We start from the raw sequence: 21,582 nt of genomic DNA, 5'->3' as shown, positions 1-21,582 counted from the left end.
GGAGAGGGGGGTGTCCTCTTGACTGGGGCAGGCGATTGTCATTTTGAGTCATGTTATGCTAATGCACACTATGGTGGCGTCCCCGGTTTGCTACCCCCTCAATCACAAGTTTCACATTTCCGGTTGTATAACCGCTGGCAGACACTCGTGCCGCTGTCGTGCGCACTACACGCGGCATTACCTGTGACAGCCACACTCAGTGGGCGTAAAAGCGAACGCCGCAATTCTTTTTAATACAAGACGCTACCAATAAATACAAATAGTCGCCCGTACGAAACGCGAAGCCTCTGGTTTCGAGACTCTCGGCAAAATACGAAAGCGATAACGCATTATAGTTTGCTTTACACGTCGAACAATTCCGCAGTGCTTTCTCCTACAGCAACTGCATCATTGTCTTCATCGTCGTCTCCGGTTGGTAAGGTAGAAAGTATTGCGATGGCTTTACGCCTGGATCGTTCGGCACTTTCCACAAGCATGTCGTAGTGGCGCTTACGAGCGACGGGAATTTTAGCAGCGTCATGGTCCGCCAAAGGAGGGTCCGTTTCAAAGTGCAAGTCTTCCGCGAGCATCTCGTTCCAGCGCTTGCACTCGGCGACGAGCGACTTCAAAAGCTCGTGATGCTCGGCGGCCACGGCCGCTGGCAAGACGTCGCTGTCGTCGTCGTCCTTCGAAGTCGTCAACTTTAAGAGCTTGTCCAAATGGTCGCTGCCGCCGTCTTCGCTACTGTCGAACATCGACAGACCCTGAACCAACAGTTTCCGATGAAGGTCTTCGAACCCGTCCAACTCATCGGCCATTGTGGCCAACGTGCGCTTGAAGCAGAGCCGAAGGAGGATGCGTAGACGGTCCTCTTCGGGAATGTCAGTTGGCAAGTCCTTCACGAAGTTGTCCTGCGATGGCAGCAAGGAGATGCCTCGACTGGACCGCCGCCGACCCGAGAACGACGGCGCCGATCCCGTCGCCATTGGTGTGCCCAGTGGATATGCTTCCCTTTGAGGTGCGTGCGTCGTTACGTTGCAGAATAACTCGCTCAGTGTAACTACGCCGTGTAAAAAAAGAGCCAATTTCCCGTCTTGAAACCGGTGTACTTACACGCGCATTGAAACCAAGCGTCGCGAAACACTCAGTAAACAAACCACTGTCGCGGAAAGCGCCCTTTTCGAATTCTAGTGACCCACTCTTCAACCGCTAGGGACGCTAACGCAAATAGTTCGGCACAAGTAGCACAAGTATTGCCGTCTTCAGAGGGCGCTAGCTTTTGTATAGTAACTAACAGCTTATTTGTCACTGCGCGTGCACAAGTTTTTCACCAAATAAAAACAGTTAAAAAAACTGCAATAAGCTGCAATAAAACGGCCACACACGCTCGAGGGAAGTGGCGCCAAATTCAAAATAGACACGGAACATAGCCCGTTCGATCGCCATCCAAATGGTACAATATTTTTCATGGATTGCAAGATGTTCAATGGCAGCACCAAGGATGTTTTCATTTGCATATGTTTCCGAAATTCCATTGAATAACGTACGTGTGCGAATCGCTTTACCGCCAGCTTTGGTCCACATGTGAGTATCGGCTGCTCTCTTGAAACTGGCTTCAGTACAACCAGGGGGTGGTTACAGTGCCAGAAGAAAAAGCCGTCAGAGGGGCAGTTGAAGTCAAAGAGGTCCTTCGGCGACACATTAACATTTATCGCATGAACGTCGAAGTTCACTGCGAGGTAGGTCCTGACGGAAGCAGTGCGGGGCAGGGCGACACACTAGCTCTCATGAAGAGGCCCTCTACCAGCGCACTATGAGATAGTGTGCCCTACTTTGCATCTATGCAAATAGTCCATCTCTATTCTCTCACTGTCGTAAGCTCACTCCCTGTCATTTACTGACCTCTCCTTTCATCCTCGCTAACCGCAGTTCAGGTGTCCGCAGCTGTTCACGCTAGACAGGAACCTTTTTGTATATACAGTATATTTTCCCAATTAACCAGCCACTTAGGTATTAGTCCAGGATGCAACATACCGGGGGCCTTCGCGGTTAGATAATGTGGTTTAGCCATGTGCACTAAAGCTTTTGTACCTCATAATCCAAATAGCTCCATGCAGCTGACCAATGTCCATCGTAGTTCTTAACTGGTCCGAGCATCGTGCGGGAGATGACAAATTGTCAGTTTTTTTTTTAGTCGATAGCTTGCCCTTAGACGATGAAAACTGTCAATTCATTGCTCCTAATTCCACACAGTGGGTACAAGCCATAGCGGCGAATCAACCATCACGTGCGGTACGCGTACCTCCATGCAACGACCGCATCTCGAGTGCAGCTGCTGTGCTTGCTGTGAAGAACATATATCCGGCGAGTGGTCGCACTGGGACGGTGCCTACGGTCGTCTCGTAATACGCGCCGCACTTGGTCACTGCTTTTGAATCGTCCGGCGGCATGGCTTGCTACTGCGAGTACGTGTTGACGGCCAGCGGGATCCTGAAGCTGTTCCAGATGGTCGTTGGCGCCGGCATCGTGTTCCTGCTGAGCGAGGGCCGCCTGGACGCCAACTGCTACCTGTCCATGCGCCTGGACGCACTCATCCTCTTCATCGCGTCCATCGTCTTCTTCTTCAACGCGCTACTCATACTCGTCTGCGTGCTGGTCGGTGAGTTGCCGCGACCTTCCGAAAGCGTCCGCGTAAACGATTTGCAAAGGGGTCGCGTTCACAGAGCACGTGAACAAACTTGGTGTTAGCAAATGTGCTATTGGTTTCATTTGTTCAGTTGATTTTTCCCTAATTAGCGGAGTCACTGATGCATTGTTGGGTAAAATGGACAAATGACCAATCACCGTATAGGCCTAATAGCGGCATATTCTACCAGGGTTTTCTTGTTGCCCTCAAATGTTGCGTGGGGAAAGCACTTGTCCTTCGCCTGGTTTCTAGTTCCCGTAACCTAGATTTCCAAAGTAACTGCCTATAGCTTTGAGATATTTTCAATGCGCCATCCATTTTCTTGTTTGTCTTGCAATTCTACGGTGCTACGGGCTGTAGTATACTTCCACAGTATTTAGCACACCCATATGTACAACTGGTGAGACATTAGTGATATATATACATAGCATTCCACTTTTACGTATGGTCGTATCGCAATATATTCAATGTACACAGTTTGCCCCGCTTGTCAGTGTCATAATTTTAATGAATATGTAAATTTTGCACACAAATCTGGCGATAGGTTTTAAGCCGTACGCGTTACATCTATCCTCTTTAATTCGTTGGTCGCCGATTACTCGTCGACACTCACGGTCATGGTGCTCTTTAGCCATACTTGGCTCTCGAGCCAAAAAAACAAGTAAAAAAAAGACCTTTACAATATTATCAGTATCAACTACAGCGAAGTATTTTGAAGGTCTTCGTTGTAAGGACGTCGGTCCGACTGTATTTTCATTAAGTCAGACGATTGACTGGCAACCTGCCCCGGCGGTCTAGTGGTTATGGTGCTCTACTGCTGACCCGAAGGTCGCGGGATCGAACCCAGGCCGCGGCGGCCGCATTTTCGATGGAGGCGGAAATGCTTGAGGCGCGTGTGCGTAGATTTAGGTGCGCGTTACCGAACCCCAGGTGGTCAAAATTTTCGGAGCCCTCGACTATACGGCGTCCCTTATAATCATATCATGGTCTTGAGACGTTAAACCCCCAACAATTATTATATTATTATTGTCACTGGCCTCCGTGCTTGTTAATCCTCAGGCGCCCTGGAGATTCCGGGTTCGACGATGTACCGGATGAACTACTTCATGGCCACCTTCATCCATGTGCCGACCAGCATCGCGTACCTGTGCATCGAGACGCGCGTGGGCGTCTACGTCCAGGGATCCATCGCCGGCGCGCTGGGCATCCTCAACAGCCTCATGTTCCTCGCGAACGCTGTGATGGCCTACCACCCGCGCGTCGTTTGAGAATAAACACCGGCCGCCCCTAAGGGGCTCCTATCGTCAACCATATATACATGACGAATCTGTTCACTCGACGCAGATATACGCAGCTCTCATTAAACATTGCGCTCTATACTTCCTTTCAATTGGTCTTCGGGGCTGCGGCGGCTTTCACGCTCGTCGTCGAACTCGTCTACACAAATGATGGCCACAGCCCGCCATTGTTTGTCTGCGGTAAGACTGCAGTGTGTTAGGATATTCGAGTACGCCATGCATGGACGTCGGCAGGGGGTTGCAGAGGGGGCACTTGCCCCCCCCCCCCCCCCTCCTTGTTCCGATGAACCAGGGGTTTGAACCCCCCCCCCCCCCCCAAGACAAAAATCTTGCCGACGCCCATGACACCATGCAGTACGACTGTGTGTGTGTGTGTATATATATATATATATATATATATATGTGTGTGTGTGTGTGTGTGTGTGTGTGTGTGTGTGTGTGTGTGTGTGTGTGTGTGTGTGTGTGTGTGTGGCAGAAATGCACTTCACCCGGAGCGATGCTGTCTCCTCTGTCCTTAAGGCGGCTTCATAACCCCAACCTCCTCCTATACTTGGGCAAACTCTCCCCGACATTGCGGCGAATACTGACGACAGCCGAGACGACAAAGAAGAAACGTCAGGAGGTCTTCGAGAATAACAGTTGAAACAAGAGGTTTAAGGCTAAGATGTATAAAAACCAGAGATATGAACCCATTATATCTTTCAAGTAAAGTTCAAAGTGCTGCCTTGATGCTGTCCCAGCTATAGTGGCTAGAAAGGTTCTAGCCACTATATCCCAGCTCTTTGTGGAAGGGTTGCCGTTGGTATCTACCTTGCGCCAAGCTGGCTACATTACGATCCCGACGTCTGGCGACGAAAATTTTGGGTTAGCGCCACGTATACTTTCAGGCTACTTTGAACTCCTCTTTTTGGCGCATTTAGTCGCCATCTTTCTCGTTGTTTGCAGATAAAATGCGTTGTTGCTAAGCTTTTCTGTCGTGTCAGCCGATGCGCGCACATGCCCTCCACCAGGCCAGCAGGCTGGATCGCATCGATGCACCCCACGCAACGCGCGGCGCGCCTGCGAAGACTGAATGATGAAGCTGTGCGCATGTTCGTAAACGCGTGGTTGGCAGGCTACTCGTACTGCCCGCCATGTAATGCTGACTCTGCGCACCAGTTTGTAATGCTGATGCAGAGCGCGTATATTCACGTGTTACAAAACAGAAATCCGCAACGAAATGAAGCTGGACTGCTCATCTTCAACCAGGTTTGAGTATTTGAAGCTTGACTGGCATTATGATAACTACTAGTCAATTTCGGTCTGTGGGTTCAAGGGAAAAATCCAGCAAGTCCAACGGATTTGTTGACTGCAATGCTCCATATAGTTGCTCTGTCTCTGGCATAAACCGTATCTATTCTACAAAAACGATATGCACGCGCAATGAACTTATAATTTATTCATTTACTTGCAACTTACCTCTGGCTTTAAGACCGAGCAAGAAGGAAGAAATTGTGCTCTTATTTATGTGCTTTCGGTTGTTCCAAATGACATTATTCTACTAAATACTAATACTAAAAACTCAGTTCATTAACATCGGTATGACGGCTCTCGCTAGAGAGCTAGATAACAACAGCGACATCGGCACCGCCATCTATGCCGATGACATTACCATTTGGTCCCGGGGTGGCTCGGTGGGTCACACCGAGACTACGCTCCAAGAAGCCGTACATACGGTCGAGAAACACCTTTCTCGTATGAAACTCGTCCTATCTGACAGCAAGTCCGAGCTCCTAGTCTACCAACCAATCCGCATGGGGCGACGACCCCAAGGTTGGGTACCCACCGCGGAGATCGACATACACTTGATCACAAAGAACGGCGCGGAAATCCCCCGCAAAGGCACCATACGCGTGCTAGGCATGCTCATCTCGGAGAACGGCAGGAATGCAGCCACGATACAAAAGTTGAAGCAGCACACCGCTGCCACCGTTCGGCTTATTCAAAGGATCTCAGGTAGAAGAGGAGGCATCAAAGAGGACAATCTCCTCCGGCTCTTCCATGCGTTCCTTTTAAGTCATATCAATTACGTCGCTTCCATGCACGCCTGGAGCGCTGCCGAAAAGGCTAAACTAGCAGTCCTTATTAGACAGACTATCAAAAAGGTTTTAGGGCTCCCTTCTAGAACGAGTACCACAAGACTCGAGGCTTTGGGCGTACACAATAAACTCGACGAATTAATAGAAGCGCAGCGCACTGCTCAGATTTCCAGGCTTTCGTGCACTGGAGCGGGCAAAGCGATTCTAGCCAGAGTAGGAATCACCTCTCCCCTGACTAAGGAGAGAGCAGTTCCACTTCCAGACACCGTAAGGTCGGCGATCATGGTTCACCCACTTCCCCGAAATATGCATCCGGTTTACAATCACGGTAGAAGGAGAGCGCGGGCTAAAGCCTTCCTCTCTCAGTTAAACAGCAGAAGAGAAAACGCTCTCTTCGTCGATGCATCTCGCTCGGGACCGAATAGCTTCGTGGCCGCCGTGGAGACATGAGCGGCCGCACTGTGAGTGCCGCCTCGGTAAGGACCAGGTCCATCGGAGTGGCCGAACAGGTCGCCATCTCTCTGGCGCTAACCACTAAAGATCCATGCCCCATCTTTTCCGATTCGATGACGGCCGTCAGGTCGTTTGACGCCAATCAAATCTCCTTGGCTGCTCACAGCATTTTAACTAAATCTACAATATTCCCTCATGAGTTGACGTGGTTTCCCGCCCACATGGGCGCCTCCGTCGACGGCATCGCCAACCCCAACGAAGTGGCTCACGCTCGGGCGCGAGGACTCATTCTCCGCCCCGGGGCAAACGAGCCCCCCGCAGGCTGCGGGGGAGGGGGGTGGCGATGGCGCCGACGGAGACCCGTTGACCACCTTTCACGAGGTCACTTCACACTATAGGCTAGGCAGGAAATCCTTTCCAGATCCGCACAGAGAGCTAACTCGGAACCAGGAGATCGCCCTCAGACTCCTCCAGACTAGATCGTTCCCGTCGCCGGCCACTCTGGCCGTGTATACAGACATTTCGCCAAAGTGCTCAGCTTGCGATCAGCTAGCAACTTTTTCTCATTTAATGTGGCGGTGCCCCCGCTTGCGCGTTTGCACAAGAAAGCATCACATCAACAAGACAGAATTCTTAAAATGCATCGCAAGTCCGGATCTTGCGAATCAACTCCGGGCGGTCCAGGGAGCCTGTGAAGCGATCGGGAACCTTTGGCTCCCGACCCCTTCGCGGGCGATGCCCTCCGCGGCTTTTTAGGAACCCTCGTCCCAGGACACAATAAAGTTCCTCTGTCTGTCTGTCTGTCAGTTCATAAGACCGCTTCCGTTCTACTTGGCTACAAATCTGACGTTAAAACAAAATGACATGGCTACGTTTGGCTATTTTTGGCTTGAGTTGCGGCTCCTTTTTTTTTGCGTCTCGCGCTGGTTCGATCACGCGCTGAGATGAAGAAGAAGTCCCATGGCGGTGCACATCCCCGCAGTGTTGGCCGTGCTGGTTTACTTCATCGTCGTAGTGTGCGTGGGCGTGTGGTCGGGCCGCAAGCTGCACGTTATCAAGGAGGAGGGCCCCATGTCGGCGATGCGCGAGGACATGCGACGCAGGAGGCCGCAGCCGCCGAAGCGCTTCCTCCACAGACTCTTCTTGGCCGACAGGAGCATGTCGCTCGGACTCGGCATCAGCACCATGACAGGTGAGGCCTGCAGCATGTGCACTTACTAGTTTGAGGCAGAGTTACAGCATAAGCGTCAAATAACGTTAAGGGGAGCGTGAAATAGGTCATGGCAGTCTGCACTGACCATCCTCTCTTTTGACGGCTCAGTAGCGCCAACATCGACCGCTGGGGTACGAAGAAAATGAAGCGCTCAGAGAACAAGAAAGACGTGCATGCGCCCTCCTACTATACTCGCTCACAACTTAAGAATAAATACAGGCTCCACCTACATCCATAGCTGTCCCACTCAGAGAGAACTTGCATAGACGTTCCATCGAATCACATTTGCTCATTTCCGTGACGTCAAGCACTTTTCGCGTGTTTCAGATAGTTGAGGTTTCCATAAAGGCGCATGTTCGTGTCGCTTGTTTTAAGTAAAAAAACTTGAACGTTCCGGCAAATTTCATCACAGATTCTAACATCACTGCTTATAGCGAAAGGTCATATTTTAGGCAGGAACGACGAACCTTTAGTTTTCGATATGCGTGGCATTTACATTAGCAAAGAAAAAGTACTAGCGGTTCAAAAGGAAACCAGCTTGCATGACTCTCGAGGCAGATGAACAAGCGCGCCGCGGTTTTTCGGGCTGAGCTTGTACAATATATCCGACTATAAGAAAACGTGTAAGCTCTGCCCACAGAACTGCGGCGCGCCTGCGTTCACCTGGTTTCCGCTAGAACCGTAAGTATTCGGCTAATGAAAATTCTGTGCACATTAAAAGTTAAAGGTTCGTCGTAACTACCTAAAACATCACGTTTGGCTGAGCAGCCGTGTCAAAATTCCTGAGGAAATTTACCAGGACGTTCAAGTTTCCGACCTGAAGCCAGCGACAAATATTGCCAGATAGTCAACTACCTGGCAATATTTGCGCGAAAACACAGAGACAAGGAAGAGGAACGCAAGGACGAGCGCTTCAACAAAAGCGCTCGTCCTTGTGATCCTATTTCTTGTCCCTGTGTTTTCGCACAATTATTGCCAAAGATGAATTTATTCCAGCTATGCAGCATTTCCTCCTCAAAGGCGGATGCACACAATGCCTACACCGATGAGTGCGCACCCCAGACTGACGTCATGAGCCGGACGGCCGGTGGCCCCGCCTTCGCAAAACATTCCCGGTTGCATGAGCGGGACTAATTCATTAGTCGCGGAGGCGATTGCCTGCTGCGCTTCGGTCGTCTGGGCGGGGCCTCTCCGGACTTGTTTAGTTGTATTGGACTATAAACGTGTAGTGACGCTGCTTTCAATTGGCTGGGGTACTTAAACATTTTTTTTTTCTTTTCTTCCCCACCATAACTAATGTACAGCCACCTGGGTCGGGGGCGGCTACCTCAATGGAACTGCCGAGGCTGTCTACACGCACGGCGTACTCTACTGCCACGTTCCAATCGGTTACGCCATCAGCCTCGTTCTTGGTGAGTGGACACCACGGCACTGAGCTTATGAAACTTGGATCACATTATTATTATTATTCTGTTGTGCATGTGTGGGTAAATTTCTGTGCGATAGACATAGGCGTGCGCAGAGTTCCCCATTAGGGGGGGCAAAGGTTCGTCGCAGCGCCCCCCTTCCCTACTAAGTCAATGTATGGGGCAGATTTTGCGCCCCCCCCCCCCTCTTAGTTAACTAGAAGGGTCAAGGTACGGGGCAGATTTTGCGCCCCTCCTCTCAGGTGATTAGGGGGGGGCGCCCCCCCCCCCTGTGCGCACGCCTATGGCGATAGAAGAGCGACCGCAGCTTGAATCTATTCTACATAACCTTACACGACCACGTAATCGTTAATAACTTCGCACACTGCAGGTATTGAGCTGAACGCTGTCGAAATTCGCGACCTCGCGTAGAACTGAAACGACACGGTATGTAATTCTATTCCAACATTCGTTTATTTTCGGGCATCGACAGTGGTCAAAGTGACGCTTGCTTGCGCTGTCAACAGCATTGACCGGCCGTGAAGATTACATGTGATAAGAGCGGAATATAATCGACGGTAAAGAATCGCTACGTCCATAACTACGTATTACACCAGGAGTAGTGAACGGGAGAGTGTCGAATTGGGCCATGTTGTAGAATCCGCCATCTTGTCGGATCTGATTGGCCCAGAGCGCCTCTACGGCCTTTCTCATTGGCTCAAATTGTCGTCATTACAAATACGACGTCATTGTGTCTTGCAATGAAGCACACCCTCACGACAACTGAAGCGAAACGTGGTCGAGTTGGCGGTAGTTCATTCGACAGGCGACAGCGCTGAAAAGACAGAACAAAGAAGCAAAGTGGAGGTACTGGTCTAGTTGGTTTTGCATGATCAATAAGCTGCGCTGCAGTTACAGGGACAAATGAAGTTAAGGAGGACACACGTTATCTGTCTTATCGTTACTTGTCGAAGTAGACGTTGTCGGGTCTACTTCGTAACGCGTCTCCTCCCTAACATCTTTTGTCCCTGTAACTGTAGCGCAGTTTTTCTAATCAAGAACAAAGAAAAGATCACAAAGCGAGCGCTGACATGCTTAGTAATCCAGAAGTGCGAGTCAACTATATGGATCAAGTTCGTCTCCCTTAAGTCTGCCGTCATACTGCGAAGAAAAAAAAAAAGCGAGGTCTCACCGAGATTTGAACTCGGATCGCTGGATTCAAAGTCCAGAGTGCTAACCATTACACCATGAGACCGCATCTTCCGACGCCGGGAATCGAACCCGGGCCTTCTGGGTGAAAGCCAGATATCCTAGCCACTAGACCACGCCGGAATGCGTGCGCCTAATGCAAGCGAGCAGTAATGTACCTCACGCTCATCGCTGGGGTCACGCGTACCGGCTTCTTTTACGTAATCTGAGCCCGTATGCCTGCTAGCATTCGTGCGAGTCTTTTGCCAGCTGTTGCGACTGCACGAGCTGTTGCGACGACACGCGTCACTGCCGTGGCGTTTGCATAATGCAGCACATCGACACGAGCCTGGCGCGCTGCCAGTACATACGTGCTAAGGTATACCTATAGGTGTATCTATCTATATATATATATATATATATATATATATATATATATATATATATATATATATATATATATATATATATATATATATATATATATATATTCAGGAAACCCTTGCCCTATCGGGAAAGTGGGGGCAAGTGAACCTTGGCGTGTGCGCGCCTGACGTGCTACGTTCTTTCTTTCTTTCTTTCTTTCTTTCTTTCTTTCTTTCTTTCTTTCTTTCTTTCTTTCTTTCTTTCTTTCTTTCTTATTTCTTTCTTTCTTTCTTTCTTTATTTCATTCTTTCTTTCTTTCTTTGTCTCTTTCTTTCTCTCTTTCTTTCATTCATTCTTTCTTTCTTTCCACTTTGGAATGCTCCCTCCTAACTGTTACCTTCCTCCATGCCAGGAACTGTACCTTCATCCACGGGCTTAGCAGCGCAATACCTCAGTTTGCACTGCATTCAGATGGATACTTCAGTTGCTATACAGGCAACCAAAACGGCCATGCGTTCATATCCAGACAAGAATTATACGTGACAACGTGCAATGACAAGTGACCTCGACAAAAGACAAGAGTGGCGTGTCAGAAACGGCTGATCGCCGACAAGCTCACGATCGAGAAAACGTAAATTATTATTATACGAACACGCACGTGACCGGCGCACGCTCGAGGTCCGCGTTCCTTTGCGCTCGTAGGTGCCGTTTTTTATTTATTTATTTTTTTTCTCCGTCACGCCTACGAAGCCTGCAACGCCACCGACACTTGTAAGGCATTACAAGCTTCGGTTGAAAAAAGCGATCAGTTTTATTCATGGGGACCTTAAAGAAATACTGACGCGTCTTTTCGACTATCCACCGTGAACGTTAAATGAAAGTCCGGGACCTCAAAACCTTAGTATAAAATAAAATAAAAAATACAGGGAAACCTTAGAGGGTGCGGAAAACGTTGAAAGCTGTTCCACAACCAGTTTCAGTTTCGCTTGCGGGGGCATACTGTATCGTGACGTCATGACCAAGAATGCGATCACGTGGGGGCAGCACATTGCGGTGTTTTGTCGCTCGCACCGGTCCGCTCAGTCGTCTGCTACGCTGCTACCAGCGGCGTAGCCGGGAGGGAGGGGTGGGGGGGGTGGGGGGTGGGGGGGGGGGGGTGGGGGGTGGGGTTCAGATCACCCTCCGAAAATTTTCAATTTTGCATGTGTATATATACACGTGTACACATACAAACGCACAAACATACATGGTGTAATTAAATCAACCCCCCCCCCCCCCCCCCCCAAGGAAAAGATTTCTGGCTACGCTACTGGCTGTGATATCACTTTCTACACAACGAGTGCAGCAGAAGAGGCGATAGAATTGTCATTCATTGTATTATGGAGAAACGCGATGTGAGTGACTGCACAATAAAGCAAAGTATGTTGATTTAGCGCAAACGAACGCAAAAGAATAATAAGGCAGGCAGGGAGACGCGCTTGTTTAATTCTGCGCATAAATGAACACACAAATATTACGCGTGACCAACTAGTCCAGCAGCCAGTCCTGATGAAGCACAATAAATCGATATTTACTTAACTTTGCATTTGCCGTGGCTCGCTAGAAATATTTCCAGTATTTACCAACGGTCCATCATAATTCGCATGCTGAAATGGTTGATTCGAGCACTAGCTATGTAGACTGTTTCGCGGGTGGGTTTCGGTGCCGCCACATTGGGCTGTTAACCTTGCCATTTACGCTTCGGTAGACGCATGCGCATGAAATCGGTTGGATTGGTACAGTCGACGTTTCACGATCTTATCAATTCACGTCGCGATATACGAAAGTTAATAAAACATTAGTTTAACAGCCCAAGTTGGCGGTGCCCGTATGCCTTACGTAAAATCGTCTACAGTTTCGGTGGCTACTGTCGGGGTTCTATATGTTATGACAATCCATCCCATTTTAACAGCCAAACTGTTTAGTAAATTGTTCTTTGTTAGTTGATTCAGAAAACTATCATCATCATAAACGGGTATGATAAACCGTCCAGTACATTTTCTATTTGTTCTAGCTTGTCTTATCGGCGCACGTATTGTGTAACGCTACATTTGTGTCACCAATCTTATCATGCGTCGTGCCGAACAGTTGATACAAACGGTAATGGTGATATGACGACCGTTTTTCTAAGTCGCAGCCAATGACGATGAAGAATTAAAAAAAAAAAACGGAGATCTTTATCCACTTTGAGCTGAATCATATAACACTATAGCTTGATTATCTAACCGGAAGTCTTTGTAGCTGGAAATATTTCCGGTTCGACAATTCGGCTATATCGCTATAATTCAGCGGTGCTATTCTGGACATTGTCAAATTCCGCTATTAGTCAATCCTGATTGGTCCAGATGGCTGCTATATGGCATCTCTGATGGGCTTTTAAAATGCCGCCATTACGAAATTTGACAATACGGTGGAATTTGACAGTGTCCAGAATAGCACCCTAAGTTGAAGTGAAACCCAGCAGGAAATTGAACTTTTTCATCTCCTTGAACGCCGCGCAGAGTCGCAATAATGCAGTTGTATGAATAAAGTTGTAAGCAAGGCGCTTCTGTATAGCGCTGTCAAGGTTTCCGGTGCCAATCCTTCGAGCACTAAGGGGAAGAAAAAAGAAAAAAAAAACAACGCTGCGTTCAGCTTCTCTGCTGTTCCCTCCTTCTCCTTTTTTATTTTTTTATTTGATTTTTTTTCGGTATCCATTTCTTGCTTCTTTTTCTGTTAGTTTCTCTCGATTCCTCTTCTTTCATCCAATATTTATTTATTTATTTATTTATTTATTTATTTATTTATTTATTTATTTATTTATTTGTCAATGAGTACGTACACAATAAATCAATTCATTACACTTGTTCATCCATTCACGTTTTCTCTTGCCTCTCGACTGTCAACGAGAAATCGAGCCGGCGTCGCGTGAAACCTTCCCACAGCTGGAGCAGCAGCAGCGATATGCCTTTCCTTCTTTCCCACTACTGACGCAGAACCAACAGCTGGAAAAGACATATCTAGTGCGTGCACTCGGCTATATATATCTAGTGTGACGTCAGGCGTACGTACGTACATGTAAGAGCGTAAATACCGTCGAGAGCGCGCGTAGGAGATATGCGCTCGCCTGCTCGTCGTTCCGGCGTGGTCTAGTGGCTAGGATATCTGGCTTTCACCCAGAAGGCCCGGGTTCGATTCCCGGCGTCGGAAGCGTTCGGTCTCATGGTGTAATGGTTAGCACTCTGGACTTTGAATCCAGCGATCCGAGTTCAAATCTCGGTGAGACCTTTTTTTATGAATTTTTTTTATAGCTAGGTTTACTGACGACTCCGAATTATCCTGTTTAATACAAGTTAAGCGTACATATCAGAATTATGTTTTACGACCATACTTTGCTCGCAGTGATGTGTTTCGTTATTCTTTTTGCCCAGCCGTGATTGAACGTTGGAATGCGTTACCAAGCTTTGTTGTGAATGCAAGTGATGTTTGACTATTTGAAAAATCGTTAGACATGTATTTAAATGATTACGCTAAACCACTTGATGTACCTGTTTATTTGGTTCGTGTGTATTTCTTTTTACCCTCCCTGTAAGAAGCCTCGTCAGAGGTTTGACAGTATAAATAAATAAATAATAAATAAATAATAAATAAATAAATAAATAAATAAATAAATAAATAAATAAATAAATAAATAAATAAATAAATAAATAAATAAATAAATAAATAAATAAATGCTTTTAGAAGACAACCACTGGGCCCATTTTGATAAAATGTATGTGCATTTGAGAGGGACCGTTTTACATCAGAAATATGTAGAGGCGGAGCTCTAATCCAACCTAATCCTGCCTAATCCAACCTAATCCTACCAGTCGCCTCACTCGAGACCTAGAGAGTAGCTACGTGCCGTGTCGCCGGTACAAATTACTGACCTCAAACACTTCGTTTCTGTCTTCCAAATGTACACTAAGTGGAAATTGACAGTTGAAGAAGTCTGTATGAACTGTATTAAAGGAGTACTGACATGAATTTTAAAAATTTTCGGGTTGTTGCTCTAAATGAAAGCACGGGTGTCGAGAACCCTAAAAAGAGTGTCGTGGTGCCTGGGGATGCATTGCATATATTTTTAATACCGCTTCTTTCAACCAGCAGTTTCGGTTTCGAGAGGGCGGCTTCATAGTGACGTGTCAAGTCTGCCCGTGACGTCACGGGCAGACTGCAACCCCCACGAAATATGCACCTGCTGTCCTTTGCTGTCAGTCCAACGTGGTTCATTATGAGTGAACTGTCGTCTAGTGCCTCCGACAGCGATTTCTGTGATTTAGGCTGCATGCAGAACCCTGACTTCGCAAACCAAGTGAGCTGACTTGAAACGTCATAGGGCTCTCCATGCGGTGAAGCTGCCTTGCAGATGCTGGGAGATGAAAACTTTAAAATCAAACTTAAATATTTATACGTGTTTCCCGGATGCGGTGTGGGGAGAACGTTAACACAACATGCCAAGGAAACCAAAAACGTCCGTTTTGCTGCACTTCAAAATCGTGTCAGTACTCCTTTAAGACCTGTTCTGTATAAAACTGTACTATTCATTAAAATATGCCTTGTTGCTTATAATTATATGGGTCGTTTTCGTATCATTTAGTTGTGTTAATTGTCCTGTTGTCTTTCAAGACGTCATTTCATAACTTCTCGCTGTGAAAAGTTATGGTGTAATCACGTATGGTATTATCGCTTCCCGCTGCCTGTACTCCTTTTTTTTTTCTTCTTCCTTTTTTTTTAGTTTAGCTTTCGGGGTAATGACGGGACCAGTCAAGCGGCGAAGCGCAGTTTTTTTTTCCCATCACGTATGTTACCGTTTTCATACATACTATTGGAGTATGGCCCAATTCCAGCCGGTTACTGACATACTTTGTGCTGCATATTTATCCACTTCGAGCAAGATTATCGAACCGAAAGCCTTTCAATTTTCCCGTTCAATAATCGAGCTGAAAATGAACTATTTTTTTTTTTTTTTGTAATCTTCTATACCACTTCCGGTGTTAGGTGAAGGCTCGATGATGTCAGAAGTGATTGTCATTGAAGAGGAAATAAAAATAAACGCAATAAAATGACGTATCTCCATACGTTTAACTTTTATCAAAGAAGATAATTCGGAGTTGTCGATAAACCGAGACTTTAAAAATTAAAAAAAAAAAAACAGGTCTCACCGAGATTTGAACTCGGATCGCTGGATTCAAAGTCCAGAGTGCTAACCATTACACCATGAGACCGCATCTTCCGACGCCGGGAATCGAACCGGGGCCTTCTGGGTGAAAGCCAGATATCCTAGCCACTAGACCACGCCGGAACGACGAGCAGGCGAAGCTAAACATCTATTTGCTGAAGCTGTTGTAGCGTGAATAAAACAAATTATAGGAACGGACTCCGTTCGCTTTGTCAGGTGCATCATGTGTCAGGTGTCAAGGCTGATGCACCTGACGGCTTCGTCAGGTGCATCAGCCAACTTGAACATAGCTATTTTTCGACCACGCCCATTAATCTTTGAGGGGACACTAAAGTGAAACAATGAATCGGTTTAGATTGATAACTACTCTGAGAACTCTTAATGTCGTTAATTTCACCACCATAAGTTTAGTAAAAGACGAGAAAATTAATGTCATAAGATTTACTTTTAAATTTCCCGCCGAAATCTCAGAGCGTGACGTCACGGATTTCGAAGTGTACTTTTTTCGCATTTTGGAGACATTGGCTCCACGAAATTTCTTTAAACTTGGCATGTGAAGTCTCTGGTCCCCTCAGAGGACAGTCTACTTCATCTTCTACCGATCAGGAACTACGTAGGCCCTAGTGGGCGCCGTCAAAATCTATGGCGTCACGGTGATTGTTGCGGGAATTTCAAGGTGGCGTCGCCACCCGCATTTTCTTTTTGAGCGTTTTCTCGCTTCACGATAGCGTCCTCTCGCGGCAAGCGTGGTGATTTTGGTATTGTGAAAGAGTAATTTACTCATACGAGAAAAATCGTTTTCTCTTTAGTGTCCCTTTAGCGTTGGCGGAGCGACATATCCCGAACACTGGCAGTGCCGCGGTATATCGCAGTACAGAAATAAGATTTCAAAAACTTCGAAGCTGTTTTCTTTTTTCCGTGAACACGTCATTATCAGCATCAGCAGCAATATCATACAGTGTACTATCAGCATCAGCCTGTTTTATGTTTGTTGCAGGACGGAGGCCTGCTCCAGAGATCTACAATTACACCGGTCTAGAGCGAGATGCCTGGGTTTAGCCAGAAATTTTGTTCGGAAAGGCGGGAGGGGGGGGGGGGGGGTGTTTAAACACTTTTTATGCATGTTCGTGTGTGCGTTTGTATGTGTGCGTGTATATACAGATGCAAAGTTGAAAAATTTCGGGGGGTGTCTGACCCTCCGGCTACGCCAATAGCGAGCTTATTCTACTCTGTGCCTCCCGAAATTTCTAAATCCATCGCACCTCTACAATGTATTCCCATCCCCTAGTTCGCGTTCATTGTGTCGCCCTAATAGAACACCGCTTTCCTGCCCTACGCATTACATGGCATTCCTAACTCTATTCAATTTTTTTTTTTGCTTAATGGGATGCTGTAGGGAAAAACGATTTTTTTTTTTTCGTATTAGAAAATTGCCCTTTCACAACGCCTTAGGCGCCACCCTTGCCGAGATGAGGCGATTGGTAAGCGAGAAAAAGCGCACAAAAAATGCAGGTATGGTCACCTTGGAGCTGCCGCACCACCCATGTGACGTCATAGATTTCGATAACATCTGCTTGGGCCTGCGTAATTTCTTTAATGGTAAAACTGAATGACATCGCGTTTTTAGGGAGACAGCGACATAACATGGACAATATTTAGGACATCTTATCGAGCCACTGCGGTGAAAATACGAGAAAAAAGTCTCTCAGATGCATCTCTCACGTAGCTTTCATGAGAGTCATGCACCTCTCACGTAGCTCGTAAAAAGATCACGTACTACGTGACGCCAGCTGGAAGAAAAAGAATGCTCCACACTCGCCGTCATGGCTACGAGCGGCGCTGATTAATACTCCTGTGTTTAAATGCACAGATATATATTGCCACGCCCACTTCTTGTCTTGTTTTGATGTATTCGGGTTTGACCGGCAGGGACGGTTATCAACGCTCGACGCTGTCCGCGAAGTAGTGTTCTAGAAGCGTCGCGATTGTAGTAGATCGGTTTGTTAAGATTGCACCCCGCACGCGAATGTTCCAGCTTTGTCTAGAGATTACGCCGCCACCAGCGATATTGCTGGAAAGTTCGATAGCGCCTGTATAAAAGCCGACGCGCGTGACCGCTTGTGAGTTGATCGACGGTCGACGCTCTGTTCGACGCTATCAGTGTATTGCTGTAGTTTGACTTTCATTTTCCCGGCCACAAGTTCGGCCAAATAAACAGTTTCATCTCGGACGTGCTGACTGCTGTCTTCGTCGACGTCACGACCACGTGACATCTGGTGGAGGTGCTGCTTCATGATCCGGACGCCACTGCGGAGCGCTGACCCAAGCCCAAGCCGCGAAGAAGACGACTCTAAGGACAACCCGGATCCTCGAACCAGCCGCCGGCAAAAGGGACTACAACCAGAGTACGGGCTCCTTCCCGAAAACGCCAGGCAGCCGAAGACCGTCACATCGACCGCCGAGACGATGACAGACCCCCTGCCACCTACAACGGTAGTGATGCAACAGCCAAGGGAGCCACCAACTTTCCGTGGATCGTCGTTTGAAGACCCGGAGAGCTGGCTGGAGACGTACGAGCGAGTCGCCGCCTTCAACCACTGGGACATTGAAGAGAAGCTGCGCCACGTCTACTTCTACTTAGAAGACGCCGCGAAGACGTGGTTCGAAAACCATGAATCGAGCCTTCAATCCTGGGACCTCTTTCGGACGACGTTCCTCAATACCTTCGCGAGCATCGTCCGCAAGGAAAAGGCCGCTGCTCTGCTGGAGACAAGAGCACAGCTACCGAATGAGACGGTAACTATCTACACGGAAGAGATGACGCGACTTTTCCGCCTGGCCGATGCTGCCATGCCTGAGGAAAAAAAGGTCCGCTTCCTTATGCGGGGAGTGAAACAAGACCTCTTTGCAGGATTGGTGCGGAACCCACCGAAAACTGTCACCGAATTCCTAAAGGAGGCTACAACAATCGAAAAATCCCTCGAGATTAGGACGATGCAGTACAACCGCTCAACCCTGTCGACAGGCTACACCGAAGCGCACTCGCTAGGCACCGACGACCTACGGGAAACCATCAGAGCGATAGTGCGGGAGGAGCTGCGCAAGCTGTTGCCTTCAGCGCAGCCTCAAGTCGATTCGATCACCGACATGGTCCGCGAGGAAATCCAGCAGTCGCTAAGCACCCCCTATGCAGCGCAGCCGCAGCTGCAAGCAATGAACTATGCTGCTGCAGCCCGACGCAACGCCCCCCCTCCTCGCCCGCGTCAAGACGCCGCGCCGCCGCAGCAGTTCCGCCGCCAGGCACCGCCGCCACCCCCAACGACGCCATACCGCCCGCCGACAGGACAAGGATGCGCCCCCCAAAAGACCGACGTTTGGCGTGCCCCTGACAACCGCCCGCTCTGCTAACACTGCGGAGAGGCCGGCCACACGTACCGCCGCTGCCAATACCGACAGATGGGGCTACGCGGATTCGCCATCAACGCGCCGCGCCCGCAGCCAGGCGAACGGCCTCGCGACATTGACGACTACCTCACCGGAACACAGTGGCAAGAACGACGACCTTCCCGATCGCCGTCGCCCGGCCGCTACATGTCCCCGCACCGCCGGCAGTACACTGGCCCAAACCGGGGCCGGTCGCCCAGCCCGTATCCGGGAAACTAAGGGCAGCAACCGATGGAGGTGCGGTTGCTGTACGACGAAATGCCGAAGATCCTCCGCGGCCGCCGACGACGACAACGCGACGAGACCTTCAGAACACGACGCAAACCGGACGGAGCCCTCACGACGAAATTTCGCGGCCCGAAGAAAACCTGACGACGCAACGTCGAAACAGCGGGACCAATCGACGAAGCCGTGATCCGACGCCACGACCTAACCGCAACGCAAGACGACGGACTAGCGACCTCAATGTTCTTATCGACGGCCACAGCGTCACAGCTCTCGTCGACACCGGAGCCGACTATTCCGTCGTCAGTGGGCCATTCGCCACCAAGCTGAAGAAAGTAAAGACCGCTTGGAGTGGACCCGAAATCCGGACAGCTGGAGGCCACCTGATAACGCCGATTGGTATCTGCACGGCGAGAGTCACCATCAATAACCGGACTTATCCTGCGAGCTTCGTAATCCTACGAAACTGCTCCAGGGATGTGATACTCGGAATGGACTTCCTAAGTGACTACGGCGCCGTTATCGACCTGAGGTCTGAGTCGATAACACTAAGCTCAGACAAAGCGCTCCCACCCCACGCGACGCCAGGGAACCATGCACTGAAAGTGATAGAACAGCAGGTGACCGTTCCGCCGCGCTCCAGCGTCATTATTTCCGTCGGCACCGAAAAACCTGCGAACCTTGAAGGCGTAATCGACGGTGATCAGCAACTACTCCTGAACCGTCAAATTTGCGTCGCAAGAGGTATCGCCGAGCTGCATGACGGTAAAGCAAAGGTACTGCTGACAAACTTCAGCCACGAATATAGGCACCTCAACATGGGTGCGACGGTTGCCTACATCGACGAATGTGTAGCCGCCAGCGATGCTTTCGCCCTCTTCGATGCTGCCGAACCTGCTTCGACGAATAGAGGTCCCGAACCGGATTTTGACGTCAACCCGAGCCTTCCGAAGGTCAAGCAAGACCAGCTCAAAACCCTGCTCCTGCAATACAAGGACTGTTTCTCGTCGTCATCGCGGGTCCGACAAACGCCCCTTGCTAAGCAACGAATTATAACAGAAGAAAATTCTCGACCACTCCGACAGAGCCCCTACAGAGTTTCGACGCGAGAACGTGAGGCCATAAAGAAACAAGTGGACGAAATGCTTCGCGACGACATCATCCAGCCTTCAAAGAGTCCGTGGGCATCACCTGTGGTGTTAGTGAAGAAGAAGGATGGGACACTGCGCTTCTGCGTTGATTATCGGCGCCTGAATAAAATCACGAAGAAGGACGTGTACCCCCTCCCACGGATAGACGACACCCTGGATCGACTTCACAACGCGACGTACTTTTCGTCGATGGACCTCAAGACCGGCTATTGGCAGATCGAAGTAGACGAAAGAGATCGAGAAAAGACCGCTTTTATAACGCCCGACGGCCTCTTTGAGTTCAAGGTCATGCCTTTCGGTCTTTGCTCGGCACCTGCGACGTTCCAGCGCGTCATGGACACCGTACTGGCCGGATTGAAGTGGCAGACGTGCCTTGTGTATTTGGACGACGTCGTCGTGTTTTCCTCGTCCTTCGACGAGCATCTCCGGCGGCTTGAGGCAGTACTTCAAGCAATCAAGACCTCTGGACTGACCCTGAAGCCAGAAAAGTGCCGATTCGCATACGACGAGCTCCTGTTTCTGGGTCATGTGATCAGCAAGTCTGGAGTGCGCCCAGACCCGCGGAAAACAGCTGCCATCGCCGACTTCGCGCCACCCACCGACAAAAAGCCAGTGCGCCGATTTCTCGGCTTATGCGCCTATTACAGACGCTTCGTCAAAAACTTTTCACGGATCGCCGAACCACTGACGCTTCTCACGAAGGCTAACGTGGAATTCAGGTGGGAAACGGCGCAAGTGCAAGCATTTCAAGAACTTAAACGACGCCTGCAGACGCCACCCATACTTGCGCATTTCAACGATTGCGCCGATACGGAAATACACACTGACGCAAGCAGCGTAGGACTCGGTGCCGTCC

At 49.0% G+C, this 21,582-nt stretch overlaps 3 protein-coding genes and 6 non-coding genes across 9 annotated transcripts in view; 4 read left to right on the top strand and 5 right to left on the bottom strand.

The window, feature by feature from the left end:
- Nucleotides 1–224: 224 nt before the first annotated feature.
- LOC119389683 (uncharacterized) lies at nt 225–1,163 on the bottom strand. The gene has a single exon (XM_037657043.2). It carries the CDS (start codon nt 963–965, stop codon nt 342–344), a length of 624 nt encoding a protein of 207 aa, XP_037512971.1. The 5' UTR covers nt 966–1,163; the 3' UTR covers nt 225–341.
- A 543-nt stretch (nt 1,164–1,706) lies between these two features.
- Nucleotides 1,707–4,088, top strand: LOC119389684 (uncharacterized). The gene is made up of 3 exons (XM_037657045.2): nt 1,707–1,853; nt 2,233–2,638; nt 3,725–4,088. The coding sequence occupies exons 2-3, from the start codon at nt 2,428–2,430 to the stop codon at nt 3,931–3,933; spliced, it is 420 nt and encodes a 139-aa protein (XP_037512973.1). The 5' UTR covers nt 1,707–1,853; nt 2,233–2,427; the 3' UTR covers nt 3,934–4,088.
- Nucleotides 4,089–7,454: 3,366 nt separating this feature from the next.
- LOC119389679 (high-affinity choline transporter 1) overlaps nt 7,455–21,582 on the top strand; it is a 32,119-nt gene continuing 17,991 nt past the window's right edge. The window contains exons 1-2 of the mRNA XM_049414521.1: nt 7,455–7,686; nt 9,012–9,119. Of these exons, the coding sequence (XP_049270478.1) occupies nt 7,455–7,686; nt 9,012–9,119 (340 nt within the window). The remainder of the gene's footprint in view (nt 7,687–9,011; nt 9,120–21,582) is intronic.
- On the bottom strand, nt 10,297–10,368 carry Trnaq-uug (transfer RNA glutamine (anticodon UUG)). Its single transcript has one exon. It is a non-coding gene; the product is annotated as a tRNA-Gln (tRNA).
- Trnae-uuc (transfer RNA glutamic acid (anticodon UUC)) lies at nt 10,374–10,445 on the bottom strand. The gene has a single exon. It is a non-coding gene; the product is annotated as a tRNA-Glu (tRNA).
- Nucleotides 13,824–13,895, top strand: Trnae-uuc (transfer RNA glutamic acid (anticodon UUC)). Its single transcript has one exon. It is a non-coding gene; the product is annotated as a tRNA-Glu (tRNA).
- Trnaq-uug (transfer RNA glutamine (anticodon UUG)) lies at nt 13,902–13,973 on the top strand. Its single transcript has one exon. It is a non-coding gene; the product is annotated as a tRNA-Gln (tRNA).
- Nucleotides 15,881–15,952, bottom strand: Trnaq-uug (transfer RNA glutamine (anticodon UUG)). The gene has a single exon. It is a non-coding gene; the product is annotated as a tRNA-Gln (tRNA).
- Trnae-uuc (transfer RNA glutamic acid (anticodon UUC)) lies at nt 15,958–16,029 on the bottom strand. Its single transcript has one exon. It is a non-coding gene; the product is annotated as a tRNA-Glu (tRNA).

This window comes from Rhipicephalus sanguineus, chromosome 4, assembly GCF_013339695.2.
Source record: "Rhipicephalus sanguineus isolate Rsan-2018 chromosome 4, BIME_Rsan_1.4, whole genome shotgun sequence".
Lineage (NCBI taxonomy): Eukaryota > Metazoa > Arthropoda > Arachnida > Ixodida > Ixodidae > Rhipicephalus > Rhipicephalus sanguineus.
This window is presented reverse-complemented; position numbering and strand designations above follow the sequence as displayed.